This window comes from Nannobrachium achirus, assembly GCF_963921795.1.
Source record: "Nannobrachium achirus genome assembly, chromosome: 1".
NCBI classification, from domain to species: Eukaryota; Metazoa; Chordata; class Actinopteri; order Myctophiformes; family Myctophidae; genus Nannobrachium; species Nannobrachium achirus.
Window position 1 is genome coordinate 11,753,392 of NC_137810.1, and position 20,172 is coordinate 11,773,563.

Below are 20,172 nucleotides of genomic sequence, written 5' to 3' on the forward strand. Positions count from 1 at the left end.
GGGCAACCACACTAATTAATACTGTGGTAGCCTTTGAGGCAATCATACAATGATTAATAAATTAAACATTTCTCTTTAATCACCCACTTTAAAGTATCCTACAGATGAATGCTTGTGGAAAAAAGACATGGTTTAGTTTGCTTTTAAAATGAAACAATGTTCTAGCAGAAATTATTTCAAGTGGTAGGAGTAGGATCATAATTACTGAAGGTAATTAGTCACTGCTATAGAGTGTTTGTTCAGTAACAGTGTTAAATAGCTCCATATTCTATTAGTCATTGCTATAGAGTGTTTGTTCAGTAACAGTGTTAAATAGCTCTATATTCTATTAGTCACTGCTATAGAGTGTTTGTTCAGTAACAGTGTTAAATAGCTCTATATTCTATTAGTCATTGCTATAGAGTTTTTGTTCAGTAACAGTGGTCTCAACGTCTCTCCAGGTCTTTAGTAAACAGAAAATAAGTTTTCAGGATGGTTGCCAAAGTGATCTCCTCAATGGACCTCACTTTGTAGACTATCATGTGTATGTAGACCTATACCAAGTGTATCCTGTACATTTAACATGAAGTGCAACCATGCAGATATGACCAGGCTGATCCTTAAAGGTGGCACCAACCCATGCCAGGGTTACATTGAAATCTATCATGACTCTGAATGGGGCCTCGTTGGTCATGACAACTGGAGCCAGAACAATGAAGATGTGGTGTGTAGGAGCGTTGGCTGTGGACAGGCTGGAAATGGATCTTCATTCATAATGAAACACAATATAACCAACATACCTGACAAGGTGAGGATCAATAATGGGAACTGTACCTGCATGTATAGAATTAAACACAATATAACTAATATTCTTGTTAAGGTCTGGATCAATGGTGTGAACTGTAACGGGACAGAGGATCAGCTGTGGAACTGCCAGAACTTCAGTGACTGGGGGGTCAATGTCTCCAACCAGAACTTCAGTGACTGGGGGGTCAATGAATCCACTCAGGACTCAGTTAAATGGATCACATGTTCAGGTAAGAACACACCTCAGTATCAACATCATCACTTTGTTGTCTTCTTCCGGCTGAAAGGCATAGCTGGTTTTGCACCCTGTCTGTCTGTCTGTCTGTCTGTCTGTCTGTCTGTCTGTCTGTCTGTCTGTCTGTCTGTCCGTGCCTGTGTGTGTACCCGGCGTCTGTCTGTGAACAGCTAATCTCAAGCACACTCCCTAGATACCAGAGCAGAACCGTCTTTCTTTCTTTCCAACTTATAGATAAGGTTGAAATAAGTTTGGATGGTTTTAAATGTGCCGGAGCTGTCCAGTTCAACACAACGTCAAATGAGGAAAATTCACAACACTATGTTTGTTCTGACAACTGGGGTAAGAGTTACACTACCTTGATTGAACAGCATGAAATTATTCCCTTTCCCACTTTATTTTCAGAATTCTGTCCAGTCTGGTATGTTAATATTTATTATAATTAGTAGTAGTAGTAGTAGCAATAGCAGCAGCAGTGATAGTATTTCTCATACAATTCCAATTAAAATATGCTGGTTTCCTCTGACATAAAGGAAAGGAACAGGCTGACCTTGTGTGCAACAACCTCAAATGTGGCATCGCAAAAGATGTTCCTGACCCGGCCAAAATGACATCACCAGAGGGATTCACCTCCAAAGGCAAGAAGGTTATTAATTGTACCGGCACCAGAAATGAAGACCATCTGTGGCAGTGTGACCCTAAAGACCCTCAGACCCATAGATGCTCTAAACCTGCTTTCGTCACATGTTCAGGTATGTTTGTTTACCTCACTGTGGTTTCCATCTGCGCTCTCATCTCCAACAGCTGTCTGTTGCAAACCACAGATACAGACATGACATGCATGCATGTGTGGAAAGAAGTGACACTCTGTTTGCAAGACTGAATTCAGTCAACAATTTTCTTTATTCTGATGCTTTTCGGCATACAGTCTTCATCAGCAAGTTGCATGCATCTCTACATGTTTATTCAGATGTACACAAATACACGCATGCACACACATACAGTATACAGTATTCATGCATACACAGGCACACACATGATACACAAAATACTTTGCATTGTGCACTGTTCAATGAATGTTCTAATATTCAATGCCAAAGTCGTGCTACATTTTCACATAAATATCTATATTAACAGATCACCCCATGTTACGCCTCCAAGACGGGGACAATGTCTGTTCTGGAACCTTGGTGGTGGAGGAGGGTGACATGTGGAATATTACCTGCAATGAAAACACCAACATAACAGCTGATATGATGTGCAAACAACTGAGATGTGGAGTCAGTGTCACACACAACTTTACCTGTGACAGGAGCCAATCGGTTCCACCGACACTGAACTGCTCAGGTAACATGAATATTCATACATCACATAGTTTCAGCACAGCAACTGTATTGGAAAAAGGAGTCAACTCCTTTTTCCAGTCTTGTTAAGTATTTTGTATCATTTTTTGGGGATACAGCTTTTGGTCAATCATTTCTATGACTTCAAAGATGATACAAAATCTATTAGACATAACTATTTTCTTTATGTATTAATTGTATCATTTAAAATCCCTTAATGTTTCAACAGAAAAGATCAACATAACTCTCATGGCCAACCACAGTCCCAGTAACTGTTCTGGTTCAGTTTACATCAATAGTTCTATGGGTCTGCAGCCTGTGTGTGGTTCAGACTGGGACATAAATGATGGAGAAGTGGTTTGCAGAGAGTTGGGCTGTGGCAAGGTGAGCTCTCATTCTTTATGGTTAATATGAAATGAATAACTTATCTGTGGCACACACACAAAGACCTTACAGGTTGATTTTTACACTTTAAAGTTTACAGTGTACTGGCATTTCCAGTATATTTCAGTTTTGGTTTGTCAGTAGTCAGCAAATATACAGAATGAACCATGGCCAAAGTTCCAAGAAATGTGTTCAACAATATGTTTGTAACACATTTAAAAATGTGGAACTTTGTATTGGAACCTGTGACAGCTGCTGAAAGTTGGGATACCTGCAACCTTTAATTCTGTTTGAAGCAGCTTATGAGTCATACTAAGTGTTTATCATGATTCTGAATCTTTGCAAGCATTTGTTTTGACCAAAATCTCTCCTTGGCAGAAAAGTGTCCATGCCCTACTTTTCCCATTTGCTTGCAACCACATGTCTGTGTGAAAATGATATATTGCTGGGTGGGTAAATTAAAAAGACACTTTATTGGTTCTTTTCAATTTCTCAAATACTATGAGATACTGCTCCACAATGTCAAATGTCTAGGTCACCTGGAGGGCCTGGTAGCTCGGTAGGAGTGTAGCAGGGCTGTGATACACTTTGGGGAAGGTAGAGCCTGCTATACTCCCATTCGGACCACCTAACATTTAATTCAGAATACCTTGAATTTCTTCTTGCAGGTGATTTACACCAGTACCACCAACAGCACTGGACAGCATGGAATTCTGGACAATGTCAACTGTAATGGCTCTGAGACATCACTGTGGCACTGCAAGGCCAAGTACAATGACTCTGTCCCATGCACTTCCAAGGCTCATGTCATCTGTGAAAGTAAAATAATGATGATTAATTATTGTAGTTTTGTATATTATTGAAGGTGTTGGGGGTTGTTTTGTTTGTAATTTATTGTAAGCTTTAGTCAATGTCTAACATTAATATGAATGTTCTGTAAAAAGTAGCATTTGCTTCATTCTGACTCAAAAATAAGATAACAATTAACAAATATAAATAGTGGAGAAACATAATGTCCATTCCGTAATTAAATCCCCCCCAGTAAAATCCCTTAATGTTTCAACAGAAAACATCAACATAATTCTCCTGGACAACCACAGTCCCAGTAACTGTTCTGGTTCAGTTTACATCAATAGTTCTATGGGTCTGCAGCCTGTGTGTGGTTCAGACTGGGACATAAATGATGGAGAAGTGGTTTGCAGAGAGTTGGGCTGTGGCAAGGTGAGCTCTCATTCTTTATGGTTAATATGAAATTAATAACTTTCTGTGACACAGACACAAAGACCTTACAGGTCGATTTTTACACTTTAAATTCACGTTAATTATTTTACAGTGTACTGGCATTTTCAGTATATTTCAGTTGGTTCATCAGTAGTCAGCAAATATACAGAATGAACCATGGCCAAAATTCCAAGAAATGTGTTCATCATTATGTTTGTAACACATTTCAAAATGTGGAACTTCGTATTGGAACCTGTGACAGCTGCTGAAAGTTGGGATACCTGCAACCTTTAATTCTGTTTGAAGCAGCTTATGAGGGGTCATACTAAGTGTTTATCATGATTCTGAATCTTTGTAAGCATTTGTTTTGACCAAAATCTCTCCTTGGCAGAAAAGTGTCCATGCCCCACTTTTCCCATTTGCTTGCAACCACATGTCTGTATGAAAATGATATATTGCTGGGTGCATGTAAATTAAAAAGACACTTTATTGGTTCTTTTCAATTTCTCAAATACTATGAGATACTGCTCCACAATGTCAAATACCTAGGTCACCTGGAGGTCCTGGTAGCTCGGTAGGAGTGTAGCAGGGCTGTGATACACTTTGGGGAAGGTAGAGCCTGTTATACTCCCATTCGGACCACTTAAATTTAATTTAATTCAGAATACCTTGAATTTCTTCTTGCAGGTGATTTACACCAGTACCTCCAGCACCACCAGCACTGGACAGCATGGAATTCTTGACAATGTCAACTGTAATGGCTCTGAGATGTCACTGTTGCACTGCAAGGCCAAGTACAATGACTCTGTCCCATGCACTTCCAAGGCTCATGTCATCTGTGAAAGTAAGATAATGATGATTCATTATTGTAGTTTTGTATATTATTGCAGGTGTTGGGGGTTGTTTTGTTTGTAATTTATTGTAAGCTTTAGTCAGTGTCTAACATTAATATGAATGTTCCGTAATTAGCTTCATTCTGACTCAAAAATAAGATAACAATAAACAAATATAAATAGTGGGGAAACATAATGTCCATTCCGTAAGTAAGCATACTACAAGGCGATAAACCATCAATGCAAAGACAAAAAGTGATGTCCAAGTTATGGGATGGTCAGAAATCCCTAGTTAATTGTGCTTATACAGTAGGTTTATAAGAATCAGGAATGCAGAGTGGAAGACAGCCGTGGCAGCATGGAGTGCTTCCTGACTTTGAGAAGTGCTGTTTCAGCGGAGTGGGCTGGTTTGAATCCTGACTGGTTGGGAGCCAGCAGGTGTTCTGTGGGAGAATGAGAGAAAGCAGGGTAGAGACAACATATGAGTCAAGAGTTCTGGAAAGAAAAGAAAGTGGAACCAGTCTGTAGTAAAGCACACATACTAATATAATTTCCCTAATAATTCCTCCTCTTTTCAGACCACAAGGTGGTGTTCATGAGGAATGGAACACACTGCTCTGGCCAGGTGGCAGTAGAGCATGCTGGGAAGGACTACTGGCTCTCAGGGACCAATGAGACGTGGAACCACACTGCTGATGTGGTGTGTCTACAAATGCATTGTGGGAACGCCACTAATGTCACCCTGTTCCCTCACGTTCCTTCTGGAGATCCTAGAATGGAGAATGATGTTTGGAGTGAGACGTACAACTGCTCCTCCACAGAGACATCACTCTTCCACTGTCCAAAGGACAACACAACATCATCCAATCAGAGCCTCGCTTTGGTGGAATGTTCAGGTAATGTTTTACCCTTGTAACGTTGCTGTAATGTTGCTGTTGTGTGTGATTAGTTTGATTTTCTATTCATCATGGTGCCTTTATTTCTTCCCCACAATGAGTATTCTACAGAACATAGTTTGGTAAGATGTCCTCACTATTTTCTGTTTGATTTTAACTTGTATTTCAACAGGTACTATTACGGCAGCGCTGTCAGAGCAGTGTTGGGGGACAGTGCAGGTGTGCACCCATGCAGGCTGTGGGGGTGTGTGTGCACACACCTGGACTGAAGCTAATTCTGAAATGCTGTGTAAAGACCTGGGCTGTGGAGCTGCCTTCACCGGTATCGAGCAGAACATCAAGGGGAATGTGACCATCCTGGCAATGTACCCGACCAATCACACCACCAACCTGACTGAGAGCATCATCGTGAAAGCAGAACGACAGACCAACTGTGACAAGCAGGCCTTCGTTGTTTGCCAGGGTAAACCTACACAAAGATTAGAATACTCATTTGTTTGTAGATTGTTATAGACAAGGAATGTTTATTTGTATTGCATTTCAACAACAAGGCTATTCAGAATGCTTTTCACAGAACATCAACCAGTAAGACATGAAGACACTAAGGGCTGTATTTTGATTGTCTTAAGTACCAGCTCTTATGCCTTAAACTTAAAGGCCTTTCCATATTGTCTCCGACCGACAAACGTTTCGTCAGAGAGTTCTGACATTCCGACGTGCAGCTTTTAGACATTGGTGTAGGCTGTATAATATATACACTAATGTAATTTCAGTAGTACTTATGCTAATGTAATTTTAGTTTTACCTGTGACATTATGCTATCTCTGTACGGTACATGCATAGAAAAAGATTTCACAGTTTCTTTTTTCAATACTGTTTCCATGCAGCCAGTGTCAAGGCCGATTTCAAGGATTCCAGAGATCATTGTTCTGGAAATGTGAAGATATTCTACCGAGGTCAACGACACCCTGTCTGTAAAGAAACCCTGAATGACACCGATGTCCAAAATACCATCTGCAGAGAGCTGCGATGTGGAGAGACCGGAGAGCCTGTTGAATTCTTTGGACCTTTACCACAAAGTCCACCTGAAGTGGTGTCAGGACTGAGTTGTCCTGCAAACAGCAACAAGCTGGCAGACTGTAACGTTACTTTACAGGACAAAGGACAATGCACTCTGGGTGGTCTCCAGTGTTCTGGTAGGTTTTAAATGCTTTCATCTGATTCCAACTGACTTAAACTAATAGGTGTTGTACAGATACTGTGCATTTTGACATAAACTAAAACGTGTTACAGTAACAGCCAATTGGTGAATGTGGACTAGTATGATGTGATTTTATTACAATCTCTTGAACTAAGACAAGCATTCATATTTGTTGGTTTTCATCTACTATTCTCTGTCTCTGCTACTTCTCATCTTAGACTGGCAGAAGATCAGATTACAAGGTCCAAAACTGTACAACTACTTTGAGGGACAAGTGATTGTTCACAGCCAGAATGGATCCAGAATGGTTTCTAGCCATGGCTGGACAGAAAAAGAGGGAGACAAACTGTGCCGTCATCTGAACCTTGGTCGTTATAAAAGCCATACAGAATTAAATAGTTCCTCTGATCTGTGGGAGAAGAGCTTCAACTGTAGCCATGTGAAGAACCCAAAGACCATTTGGGACTGTGAGAGTGAAAATACAACCTCCAGGAACCAAGGGGTCGACCTCGAAAATACAACCTCCTGGAACCAAGGGGTCCACCTCCAAAATACAACCTCCTGGAACCAAGGGGTTCACCTCGAAAATACAACCTCCGGGAACCAAGGGGTCCTCCTCGTAAATACAACCTCCTGGAACCAAGGGGTCTACCTCCGATGCCAGGGTAATGACAATTATTACTACTATATCTCCAATGGTAATAAATAGTATTAGCAAGACGTGTAATCAAAAAATAAAACAACAACACATTTTAATCAAATTAATTGACACCCAGGATTTTTCAAGCCCATTTTTACACAATAGGTTTTAATAACAAACAAGAAGGTAATGTGTTTAAAATTTGATTTAATGTCAACACAAGACAAAAGACATGTTATTTTTGTATTAATCATTATTGGATGAGGGATATCTTGGCATCATCAGTCACAATGGATTCTATATTTCAAGTAAATGGTTTGATTGACACCTCTATGACCACATAACATTTTCTTTTTCAGAGCTATCGCATCTGTGTGGTTGTGGGATTGAGTTTCTTTTTTCTTTATTTATTTTTTTGTTAATTTGTTGTTGTTTCTGTTTTCCCAGATAACACTGGGGTTAGCCTACCAGAGAGCTACTGCTCTGGTGATGTGTGGTTCGCTGCCACCAGGGTGTGCAGTGACCACTGGGATCACCAACATTCACACATAGTTTGCCAAGAGACGGGCTGTGGCCATGGTCTGCTCTTTAAACAACATGGAAGAACTGGGTCAGATGTTTACCACCACGTCCGTTGCCTGGGCTCTGAGTCCAGTCTTGGGCAGTGTGAGACGGTCCTGAGTCAGTGTGCTGGAGGACCGGTGTCTGTCTACTGTTCAGGTCAATGCTTTTATTTACCTGTGATAAGAGACACTCTTATGATTTGTTTTTCTAAAGAATATCTGCAGAAGAAGGCTCTGTCATTTTAGCATGTTGTATGTTATATACTGTAGTAGCTACTGTATTCTATATCAGATTATTTTTGACACTATCTTTTACGTCAGTATTCTTTACTGATGTATTATTTTCTAATGAAAAAAGAGAGAAATACATTTTCTGTAAAACAGGCATTTTGGACATTGAAGTCTATACAGTATAGGAGTAGGGCCTGTAGGATATTTTTTGGATTTTACATCAATTGAACCCATGGTCTTTTTTCCACATTTTCAGACATAATAGACAATGTCTTGGAATTGAGACCAGATCAGTTTTTAGTTTCATTTGAAAAAGTTTGGATGCAGCAGTGTTTCCACATGACAGGAAATAAAGCAGAGTTTTTCATTTCACTTGTTACAGGTGGTATCTGGTTCAGAACCACAGAGAAGTGTGGAGGCAGACTTATTATCCAATACCAAGATGAGTGGGAACACCACGTGTGTCCCCTAAATGTAACAAAGGACATTAAGAACCAGCTGTGCAAGGGGCTTCGTTGTGGTGAAGTCATGGAGAACATTAAGACAGATGTGAACTCCACAGTGGAGGTAAACAACTGTTTTGTTTTGTCTTTTAAGTCACATTGACATCATAAGGCACCTCGTCACTCCAGTCTCTTCTGTACATTATTTTGTGTGAAAGATGTTTTTTTGTGACATTCCTGACTGAAAACATGGTGGAAAAAACTATCAAACATAGTAGGTTTTGATTTTGACTTTAGGACCTGGAAATGACTCTGGTTTGCACAAAAGAGGATTTGAACATCAGAGACTGTGTCCACTGGAAGTCTTGTAAGAATGTCCAACCAGCTGAGATCTATTGTGATGGATATTCTCCTCCTACTACACCTCCACCTCCTCCTCCTCCTCCTCCAGGTACATACAATATACTTTCATAAGCAGTTCACTAATCTATAGTGAAGGCACCACTACTTTCATCAGCAGTAACAACTTATACTGTCAAACTAAATTAGTATTTTTTCCTTTTCCTTTCCTTTCATTTGTTGTGATTTTACCTGTCCTACACACTGATGAGTGAACACTAACTACCCAATATATATGTATTCGTCTTTATTGCGACCGTCAGGGAGCAGTTTACTATGAAAACCTCCACCGGCCGTCGGTCGGTCGGTCGGTCGGTCGGTCGGTCGGTCGGTCGGTCGGTCACACGTCACACGTCACACCTTTGCCCTGCTCATATCTCCGCATCAGTATATAGGGCTTGTTTGTTTATTGTATGACATCACGCCACATCATCAGCTGTGGACTCTGTGATGTCATCGTATCTCCATATATGGCCATCTCCGTATATGGAGATATAAGTCGTCCATGCCCAAGTATGGGCTGGTGAGGTCAGACTTTGTGTGATGCGTAGGTTATCTCCATATATGGAGATTCAACATTCCAGGCAATGCTCTCTTCCCTGGTGTACGTTGCTGTGGCAACAGTCAGTTGTTGCTGGTTGCGACCGTAAGGTCGCAGTTTAGTATGAAAACCTCCACCGGCCGTCCGTCGGTCACACGTGCGGTCGACCGCACGTCACACGTGCGGTCGACGTGTGATGAGGTCACGATGAGTCATCTATGCCCAAATATAGATTTCTAGGTCAGATGGCCCATAGAGTTTGTGATGTCAAACCTAGCAACCCAATATAAACAAACCTGATGTCAGACCTGAAGTATCCTTTTATACCCATATATGGAGATACAGAGATCTCCATATATGGGCATATTAGAAAGCCCATATATGGGCATATACGGATGACATCAGGGATATCCATATATGGGCATAAAAGGGACAAGGGCTTACAGTTAAGAGATCTCCATATATGGGCATATCAGAAAGCCCATATATGTTCATATACTGATGACATCAGGAATATCCATATATGGGCATAAAAGGGACAAGGACTTACAGTTAAGAGATCTCCATATATGGGCATAAAGGGACAAGGACTGTTACAGTAGATATAGAGATGTCCATATATGGGCATAAATGAACAAGGACTGACAAACACTGAGATCTCCATATAACCTATGGGAATATAAGGGACGAGGACTGTCAGCTTGTAGACCTATTTTCTAAATATTGTTGTACATTAAAAACTTGAAATGGGTCGTTCTGCATAGTACTTGGGATTTGTTGATGTAAATGTTCACATAGAGTGTAATAATTGGTAAAACAAACTTTTGGCCTATTTGTGGAGATAAGCGACCAACGGTCGCTTATCTCCCGATTAGGGAGTCTTACTGGTATATATGTATACGTGTAACGCCTGATACTGTGGTGATGTGTCACTGTGACATCACAGGTGACATCGCAGTGATGTCAGATACTCAGAGCAGGGATCTTCATATATGGGCATAAAAGGGATTCTGTTAGGGATCTCCATATATGGGCATAAAGGGATTAGTGATGTCAGTTACTCAGAGCAGGGATCTCCATATATGGGCATAAAAGGGATTCAGTCAGATACTCAGAGCAGGGATCTCCATATATGGGCATAAAGGGGATTCTGTTAGGGATCTCCATGTATGGGCATAAAAGGGATTAGTGATGTCAGATACTCAGAGCAGGGATCTCCATATATGGGCATAAAAGGGATTCAGTCAGATACTCAGAGCAGGGATCTCCATATATGGGCATAAAAGGGATTCTGTTAGGGATCTCCATCCATATATGGGCATAAAAGGGATTGTATCCCAGGACTGTGTGATGTCATCATATCTCCATATATGGAGACATAAGTTGCTCATGCCCAAATATGGGCTGGTGAGGTCAGACTTAGTGTGATGCGTAGGTTATCTCCATATATGGAGATTTAACTTCAATGAGTATATAAGACCGGCATTATCTACCGACAGCTGCTATAAGCCAACCCTGGCGATAAGGTCTGAGTCGAAGAAATGCTTCTTTCCTGGCAAGAATTGCCCCTTTATACTGTAGGGCTCGTTTGGGTATTGTATGACATCACGCCACATCACCACATCATCACATCATCGGCTCCATATATGGAGATTCAACTTCAATGAGTAACCATGGCAAACTGTCAACTGCCCGTATGTCTTGATAATTGGGTAAACAGTTGGTTAGTAGGGTAAACCTTCAATGATTTTGACATCTTGTTACTAATCTGTCGGTAGATAATGCCGGTCTTATATAATGGTCATTTGTGTACGGTGTGATGTCATACTGATGTCAGCAGTGTGACAGGAGATAAGCGACCAACGGTCGCTTATCTCCCGATTAGGGAGTCTTACTGGTTTATTCCGCCACTTTTTCTGGCATTCTACTCCAGCCACATTCTTTGAGAGATAATTGAGCTAGAGTTTTGCTTGTACTTTTCTTTTTTACAATCTTTTATATTCTTTTAGATTAAAAAAAGTTTGTTTTATTCATAAAACAAAATGTAAATTAACTAAAGTCATTTTCAGATTTTGTTCTTAAAGAGGTCACCAGGATTGTCACAGTCCTTGTGATTGTGCTGCTGCTGATTCTCCTCAGCCTGTGTGTGAGAAGAACACATGCCACTGTTAACCGTGAGTAACGTTATGTTCATGTAATCTATTTAAGTGGTTGTCATAGTATAATTATTGCGACCGTCAGGGAGCAGTTTACTATGAAAACCTCCACCGGCCGTCCGTCGGTCGGTCGGTCGGTCGGTCGGTCGGTCGGTCGGTCGGTCGGTCGGTCGGTCACACGTCACACCTTTGCCCTGCTCATATCTCGGCATCAGTATATAGGGCTTGTTTGTTTATTGTATGACATCACGCCACATCATCAGCTGTGGACTCTGTGATGTCATCGTATCGCATCAGTATATAGGGCTTGTTTGTTTATTGTATGACATCACGCCACATCATCAGCTGTGGACTCTGTGATGTCATCGTATCTCCATATATGGCCATCTCCGTATATGGAGATATAAGTCGTCCATGCCCAAGTATGGGCTGGTGAGGTCAGACTTTGTGTGATGCGTAGGTTATCTCCATATATGGAGATTCAACATTCCAGGCAATGCTCTCTTCCCTGGTGAGAATTGCCCCTTTATATAGGGCTTGTTTGTGTATTGTATGACATCACGCCACATCATCAGCTGTGGACTCTGTGATGTCATCGTATCTCCATATATGGCCATCTCCGTATATGGAGATATAAGTCGTCCATGCCCAAGTATGGGCTGGTGAGGTCAGACTTTGTGTGATGCGTAGGTTATCTCCATATATGGAGATTCAACATTCCAGGTGTAACTATGGCTACCCGTATGACGTGAGAGGTGGAGGTTGTGATATTTGTGGAGATAAGCGACCAACGGTCGCTTATCTCCCGATTAGGGAGTCTTACTGGTAGTAGTAGTTGCGACCGTCAGGGAGCAGTTTACTATGAAAACCTCCACCGGCCCTCCGTCCGTCGGTCGGTCACACGTCACACCTTTGCCCTGCTCATATCTCCGCATCAGTATATAGGGCTTGTTTGTTTATTGTATGACATCACGCCACATCATCAGCTGTGGACTCTGTGATGTAATCGTATCGCATCAGTATATAGGGCTTGTTTGTTTATTGTATGACATCACGCCACATCATCAGCTGTGGACTCTGTGATGTCATCGTATCTCCATATATGGCCATCTCCGTATATGGAGATATAAGTCGTCCATGCCCAAGTATGGGCTGGTGAGGTCAGACTTTGTGTGATGCGTAGGTTATCTCCATATATGGAGATTCAACATTCCAGGCAATGCTCTCTTCCCTGGTGAGAATTGCCCCTTTATATAGGGCTTGTTTGTGTATTGTATGACATCACGCCACATCATCAGCTGTGGACTCTGTGATGTCATCGTATCTCCATATATGGCCATCTCCGTATATGGAGATATAAGTCGTCCATGCCCAAGTATGGGCTGGTGAGGTCAGACTTTGTGTGATGCGTAGGTTATCTCCATATATGGAGATTCAACATTCCAGGTGTAACTATGGCTACCCGTATGACGTGAGAGGTGGAGGTTGTGATATTTGTGGAGATAAGCGACCAACGGTCGCTTATCTCCCGATTAGGGAGTCTTACTGGTTCTCTTTTATATGAACTGTGTCAATAGCCTCCTATACTCTGTTATGTCAATGGTGTGCGTGTGCGTGTGAATGTGTGAATGTGTGTCTGCGTGCGTGACATGTTGTGAAAACATTGTCATCCTATATAATAATAATAATTATTATTATTACATTAATGCTGCATATAAAACAGTAAAAAAATATATATTTTTTCACCAGTAGTTTTCTAATTGTGTTGTCATCTAGTAAGACAATCTTCACAAAAAGACGAAGGGGATGAAGGTGTTGAATATGAGGAGATTGGCATCACTGCAAATGAAATGAAAGTCTTGGATCAACTTGGTGAGTGATATTTAAATGAAATGAAACCTCTTATCCAGAGCTGCTTAAGAGTGAGATCAGAGTAAGCAGCATCAACAACACTAGTCAACAATGACAGGGTAAATAGTAATAGAAACTAGGATTCTAACATTATACTGTACCTCCCATCTGTCTAAACAACATGATATCTAAATAACTTTCTGTTAATTTTAAGAAGATACCTGGTAAACAATGGAGCGGCAGCAGCTCAGGGGTAGAGTGGCCAGTAGAGCGGCTGGTAGAGCCAGGAGCCTGGGATCGAACTTGGTCCCAGGCTCCCCCAGAGTTAGTGTTGAAGTGTTCTTGAGCAAGACTCTGAACCCCTAATTAAATTGCTCCTGATGTGCTGGTTGGTGGTTGCATGGTTTCCTCTGCCATTGGTGTATGAATGCACAATCATTGTAAAGCGCTTTGGATAAAAAGCACAATATAAATGAAACATTTACCATTCACAATGAACCATGCATCTGTCTAAACATCATGTTAACTAGTAAATACCATTGTGTACGTATGCAGCAGTCATAGCTGAATCATTAGAGAGCACGCCTGCAGAGCCGGAGAGCCCGGTTGTCCCAGGCCATGAATATGAGGAGATTGGCATCACTGCCAATGAAATGAAAGTCTTGCGTCAACTTGGTGAGTGATATTTACGTTCTCATCAGACAGTGATACGCATGCAATAAAGGGCATAACACTGCACAGTATAACACCACTGTACTGTATAATACAGTACGTAAGACTGTATAACAGGGCTTTTAGTAAACTCGTCAATGTGTATTTTGTTATTTGAATTGGCAGGCTAGGATAGTTGTTTTTGTTTAGAATTCTGGTGCTGCTATGTTCTTATCATGTTGAAATGATAGTTTTATTTTTTAGTTCTGCTACTGTATGTTCTTGTCATGTTGTTTAGAGTTCTAGTTCTACTGTATGTTCTTGTCATGTTGTTTAGAGTTCTAGTTCTACTGTATGTTCTTGTCATGTTGTTTAGAGTTCTAGTTCTACTGTATGTTCTTGTCATGTTGTTTAGAGTTCTAGTTCTACTGTATGTTCTTGTCATGATGTTTAGAGTTCTAGTTCTACTGTATGTTCTTGTCATGTTGTTTAGAGTTCTAGTTCTACTGTATGTTCTTGTCATGTTGTTTAGAGTTCTAGTTCTACTGTATGTTCTTGTCATGTTGTTTAGAGTTCTAGTTCTACTGTATGTTCTTGTCATGTTGTTTAGAGTTCTAGTTCTACTGTATGTTCTTGTCATGTTGAAAGCAGGATGGAGGTCAGAGAGGGCAGAGGTCACTGTGAACCCTGCAGGAAGTACTTCCTCCTTGTCTTATGATGTCATCCATGAGGAGGAAGTGACCGTGGTCCACAGCCCAAAACCTCTCCACACCAACACTCAACATGCAGGAAAGTTGGAGTCACTGTTACTTTTATCTTTATGTTTACTCCGTCTGTCTTTCAATGTTCTGTCTGTCTTTTAAAGTGATGCCGTAAAGCTTACTAGGATATCCTTTTAGTTGACCTTGTACCAGTGATTTGTGCTGTCATGAAACTGTATTTATTTTTCTATTGCAAACTGCTAATAAATGTCTTCAATCAATCAATCAATCAATCAATCAATCAAAGCACACAATGAGTAACTAGAAGCAGTGCTCTTCCGAGCACAGGTCTCCACCAGGCCATGCGTCCTGGTGGTGCTACTGTATAATAGGCCAATGTAAAAAGGCTGGAATATGTTCTTCACCTTAGACCTTTCATGGCAATCGGACACTGCATGCATGATTTGAGGCATTGTGTTCCAAAAATGTGTTTTCCTAAAGTCTACCTGCTGGTGGCGCTATAAAAGGCCAACATGAAAAGGGTAGCATTTATTCCTTGACATAGTGGGAACATGTGTGGCAAATTCCACGGTAATCGCAAGCTGCGTTGATGTTTTGAAGCATTTTGTTCAAAAACTGAGCAATCCCGCAAACTTTGGAAGCCAATATTAGCCAATTAGTATGGAATATGAAATATCAGACGGGTCGGACTTGATCACATGACTATAGAGATACTGTGTACCGATTTGCATGATTTTTGGATAAAATCTCAAGGAATAATAGGAAAAATTGTGTTTTACATAAGCCGGCCTCCTGGTGGCGCTATAAAAGGCTGATGTGAAAAATGCAGGGAAAGGGTTTTTTCTTGGCCTCTAGGGATAATTGCACTTTGCGTTTGGGATTTGAGGCATTTTGTTCAAAACGGCTCAATCCTACAAACTTTGGAAGCCAATCTTAGCCAATCAGGATGGAATATGCAAAATCGGACAGATCCGTGTCGATCACATGACTGTCGAGATACTGCCTACCGATTTGTACGATTTTTGGACAAAATCTGTAAGAGTAGTGCACAGAAATGTGTTTTGCGAACATCGGCCACTAGGTGGCGCTAGAAAAGGCCCATTTGAAAAATTTAGGGCAGAGGACGGACGGACGGACGGACGGACGGACGGACGGAGGGGAAAACATACTCTCCCCCATGCCTTCGGCTGGTGGAGACAATAACTAGTCCATACCCAGTCGAAGATATGAGCACACAAAGTATGTGCAGAGTTTGCTTATGTTATGTGCTGTTACTGTTATCTTTATGAAAACATGCAATGAATAATTATAATAATAAGTGTGTGTGTGTGTGTGTGTGTGTGTGTGTGTGTGTGTGTGTGTGTGTGTGTGTGTGTGTGTGTGTGTGTGTGTGTGTGTGTGTGTGTGTGTGTGTGTGTGTGTGTGTGTGTGTGTGTGTGTGTACAGATGCAGTGATCTATGAGGTAGAGGATCCACAGCAGGTGTATGATGACGTGGACACCAACCCTGACATCACAGCTGAGCTCCAAGATGACGCCCAACCTGGACCACCTTAGGATGAGACTAAAGGCTCATTCATACTCCAGAGAAGGTGAAGAGCAGTTCACCGCGGTGTAGTCTTCTTAAGTCAGAAAACTACAACATTACGTCATTATCAGCGGTGAAGAGCGCTTCACCGCAAACCCAGACACATCTCCCTGCTTTTACTTTCACCCCATCACCTCATCTCCCCATCACCTAAAAAAGTGAGGAGCTACTCACTCACTTCACCCTAGTATGAATGAGCCTTAACAGTCTTAGTGGGATTATTATTGGCCTTATTCTTTTGTTGTATTGTTTTTCCTGCAAATTTTGACTTAGTTAACCTCTCTATCACCATTCACTTTAGAAAATAATGTTGAAACAAACAATGTTTGAAACAAAAATGTTTTGAATAATCTGTAGTTAATTTCATTGCTACTGTATATACAACCTTTTCCATTGAGAAGCACCTATCTTTGTTAAAACAAGAAAAAAGAAATAAATCCTTACCAACAAAACTTTAGACGATTTTATAAGACAAATTAGCTACTGTATGCTGGCGCTTAGAAGATAGTGTATGCCTCCATGCCATGTAATGAGTGTTTTTCTTTCTTTTTTTGTAAATATTGTATTACATAATGATGATATGCATGGCAAGTTTTTGTATAACAAGTATTCTTCCCTATACAAAGCCAGAGTGCAGTAACTGCATTTTTGGTGAAAAATTAGTAGTTAATGATGACTGTTTTAGAGTTAAAAATTGCAGTTTAGACAAAACCCAACTCAAAACTAAGGCAGACTCCAGTAACTTACTGCCGACTGCCATTGGTTTTAGATCTATGATTTTTATTCTATGATTATGAATACGATTTGTATTCTACAAGCTGGTTTCTGATCAAATGTTACTCATTTAGAAGTATTTCTTTCAAATTCCTGATGAAAACATATTTTTGTATAAAATTGTGTTGTGTTTGTATCGCAGATCTATTTTCTTCATGTTGGAATTTATTTTACAGTGTTACTATAATCCATGATGTATTCTTTATTATACTTTGAATATCTTGCAAGTTAGTATTATTAGCAGTAGTAGTATTTACATTAAGAAATGAATCAATTTGAATAAAAACAGATATATATCTACATTAAACGTAGTTGTTATTTATATAATTTAATAATATGCTAAAATATGAAACCTTGTTGTAAAAAAAAACAAAGTTGTCCTTTAAACTTTTTGCAGTTGTCAATTTTATTTATTTTATTGAAAGAAAAACTGTCTGCTACTCTCACACAGTAGCACACAGTAGATTAAAATAAACAATCTATATCCCCACTATAAATGTGGTAAATAATATACAGTCAATCCAAAAAAAGTGTATATGAGAACAAAGGTCATTCATTCATTCACATGGAGATAAAACCTTTATTTTTTATCTTATTTTGAAATAAGTGCTTAATCTCTATATATCTCTATATATGGAGATTTATGTTTCTGTCAGTCCTTGTCCCTTTTATGCCCATATATGGAGATTCCTGTTTTAGTTTACTGATGCGATGATGACACATTGAGCGTCGTCATACTGATGTCATCAATATGTGCCTATGAGTATATCCATCAGATCGGTGGTAGTGGTCATTTGATGTCAGTGTGATGTCACAGACAACAAAGATTTAAATCACATACACATGCTGTCCACCCCTTGATATTGACATTACAGGATGCATGTGCAGCTGACTAGCGTTCAGAAAATGGCCGCAGAAAAAAAGAATGAGGCCAAACTGGCCACGCTGGATGAAAATAGTTCTATAATCAAGATAATCAAGGATTCCCAGCAGCAACATGGTCTCAGGCATGGAGACTACCAGAGTTACAGAAGATACTGTTCCCACCGACTATGTCGCCTGCGTCGCCTGCGTAAAACCCTGGGCTTCACAAACAGACACAAGTTCACAGAGAAAAAGATGACTGTTGAGGCGCTGTCTCAAAGTATGTATCTACTAATCGTTCTGATGGAGGCAGAGCGGTCATGGAGTTATGCCATGGAGCTGAAGCAAGAAGCCATAACAGAGCCCCGTAAGCGCTTTCACTCACTGGCGCGGTTGCGTAAGGCTGCCAAACACGGCGAGAGGCTGGAAAAGCTCTGTGACTGTCCCCGTGTCGACGCCAGGACCAAGCTGGAGGCACAGGCCTACACTGCCTACCTGACTGGCATGGTGGAATTTGAGCTGCAGCATTGGACGCCTGCTGTGGAGGCCTTCAACAAGTGCAAGACGATCTACGAGAAGCTAGCAAGTGCTTTCACTGAGGAGCAGGCAGTGCTGTATCGTCAGCGCGTGGAGGAAATCTCACCCAACATTCGCTACTGTGCATACAACATCGGTGACCAGAATGCCATCAATGAGCTGATGCAAATGAGACTGACTGGGGGAGGCGGAGGCTTTATGGCTGAGAAAATAGAGGCTCTGATTACCCAGATGAGGGCCAAGCAGGCGGCCACCATGAGTGAGGTAGAATGGCGAGAGCGCTCGGTGCCTGTGAAGGTTGAAAGGGTCCGCATCTTCCTCCTGGGCCTGGCAGATAACGAGGCTGCCATTGCTCAGGCAACAAATGAAGAGACCAAAGAACACCTGTATGAGACCCTGTTGTCCGAGTGCAGAGATACCATCCAGGCTGTGAGAGAGGAGCTCAAGGCCGAGGCAAAGCAGCGCGAGAGGGGTCCTGATCCACACAGTGGCAAGGTATCCAACCTGCAGTTTCTGCACAGCTACTTGACCTACATCAAGCTGTGTACTGTGGTGAAGAGAAATGAGAACATGGCCAAAACGCTCCAAGTTAAACTGAAGGAGCCTCAAGCTGTTGACAACAAGAGGGGCCCTCGCCCCCAGGACCTCATCCGCCTGTATGACATCATCCTGCAGAGTCTAGCCGAGCTGTCGACCCTGCCGGGGGTGGAGGAGGACAACACCTTTCAGAGGGAGGTGGCCCTTAAAATGCTGGTCTATAAGGCATACAGGTGTTTCTTCATAGCCCAGTCCTATGTGGTGGTGAAGAAGTGGAGTGAGGCTTTGGTGTTGTACGAGAGAGTGCTGAAATATGCCAGAGAGATCCAGTCCAAGTCCAAGAGCCTCAACAACAGTCTGGTGGACCTCCCTGATGTTCAGGAACTCATTGCTGATGTCGACGCTGAAAAGTATTCACTTCAGGCTTCTGCCATTTTAGATATCGACGAGACTGCTGAGGTTCCATCCCAGCAAAAGGTGAAAGACAACAGGCCCCTCAGTGAATGTTTGGAGACCTTCAACCTCGACCATACTCTCGTCCACAAGCAGGCCAATCTGGTCCACTTCCCTCCTGACTTCCAGGCAATCCCCTGCACACCCTTGTTCTTTGACCTAGCACTCAAACATTTGGCGTTCCCACCGTTGAACGACAAGGTGATGAAGCAGAAGGACAAGGCAGATAAGCCGGAGCAGAAGAGCCAGGATGACAAGATGGAGCAGAAAGGCCAGGGAGGTCTGACAGGCTACATCAAGGGCATCTTCGGCTTTGGTAACTAA

General features: G+C 41.4%; 1 protein-coding gene across 1 annotated transcript; it reads left to right on the forward strand.

Moving 5' to 3' along the window:
* Positions 1-18,363: 18,363 nt before the first annotated feature.
* On the forward strand, positions 18,364-20,172 carry LOC308286213 (signal recognition particle subunit SRP68-like; the record flags this gene model as incomplete). Its single annotated transcript, XM_080727175.1, has 1 exon — positions 18,364-20,172. One exon carries the CDS (start codon positions 18,364-18,366, stop codon positions 20,170-20,172), a length of 1,809 nt encoding a protein of 602 aa, XP_080583301.1.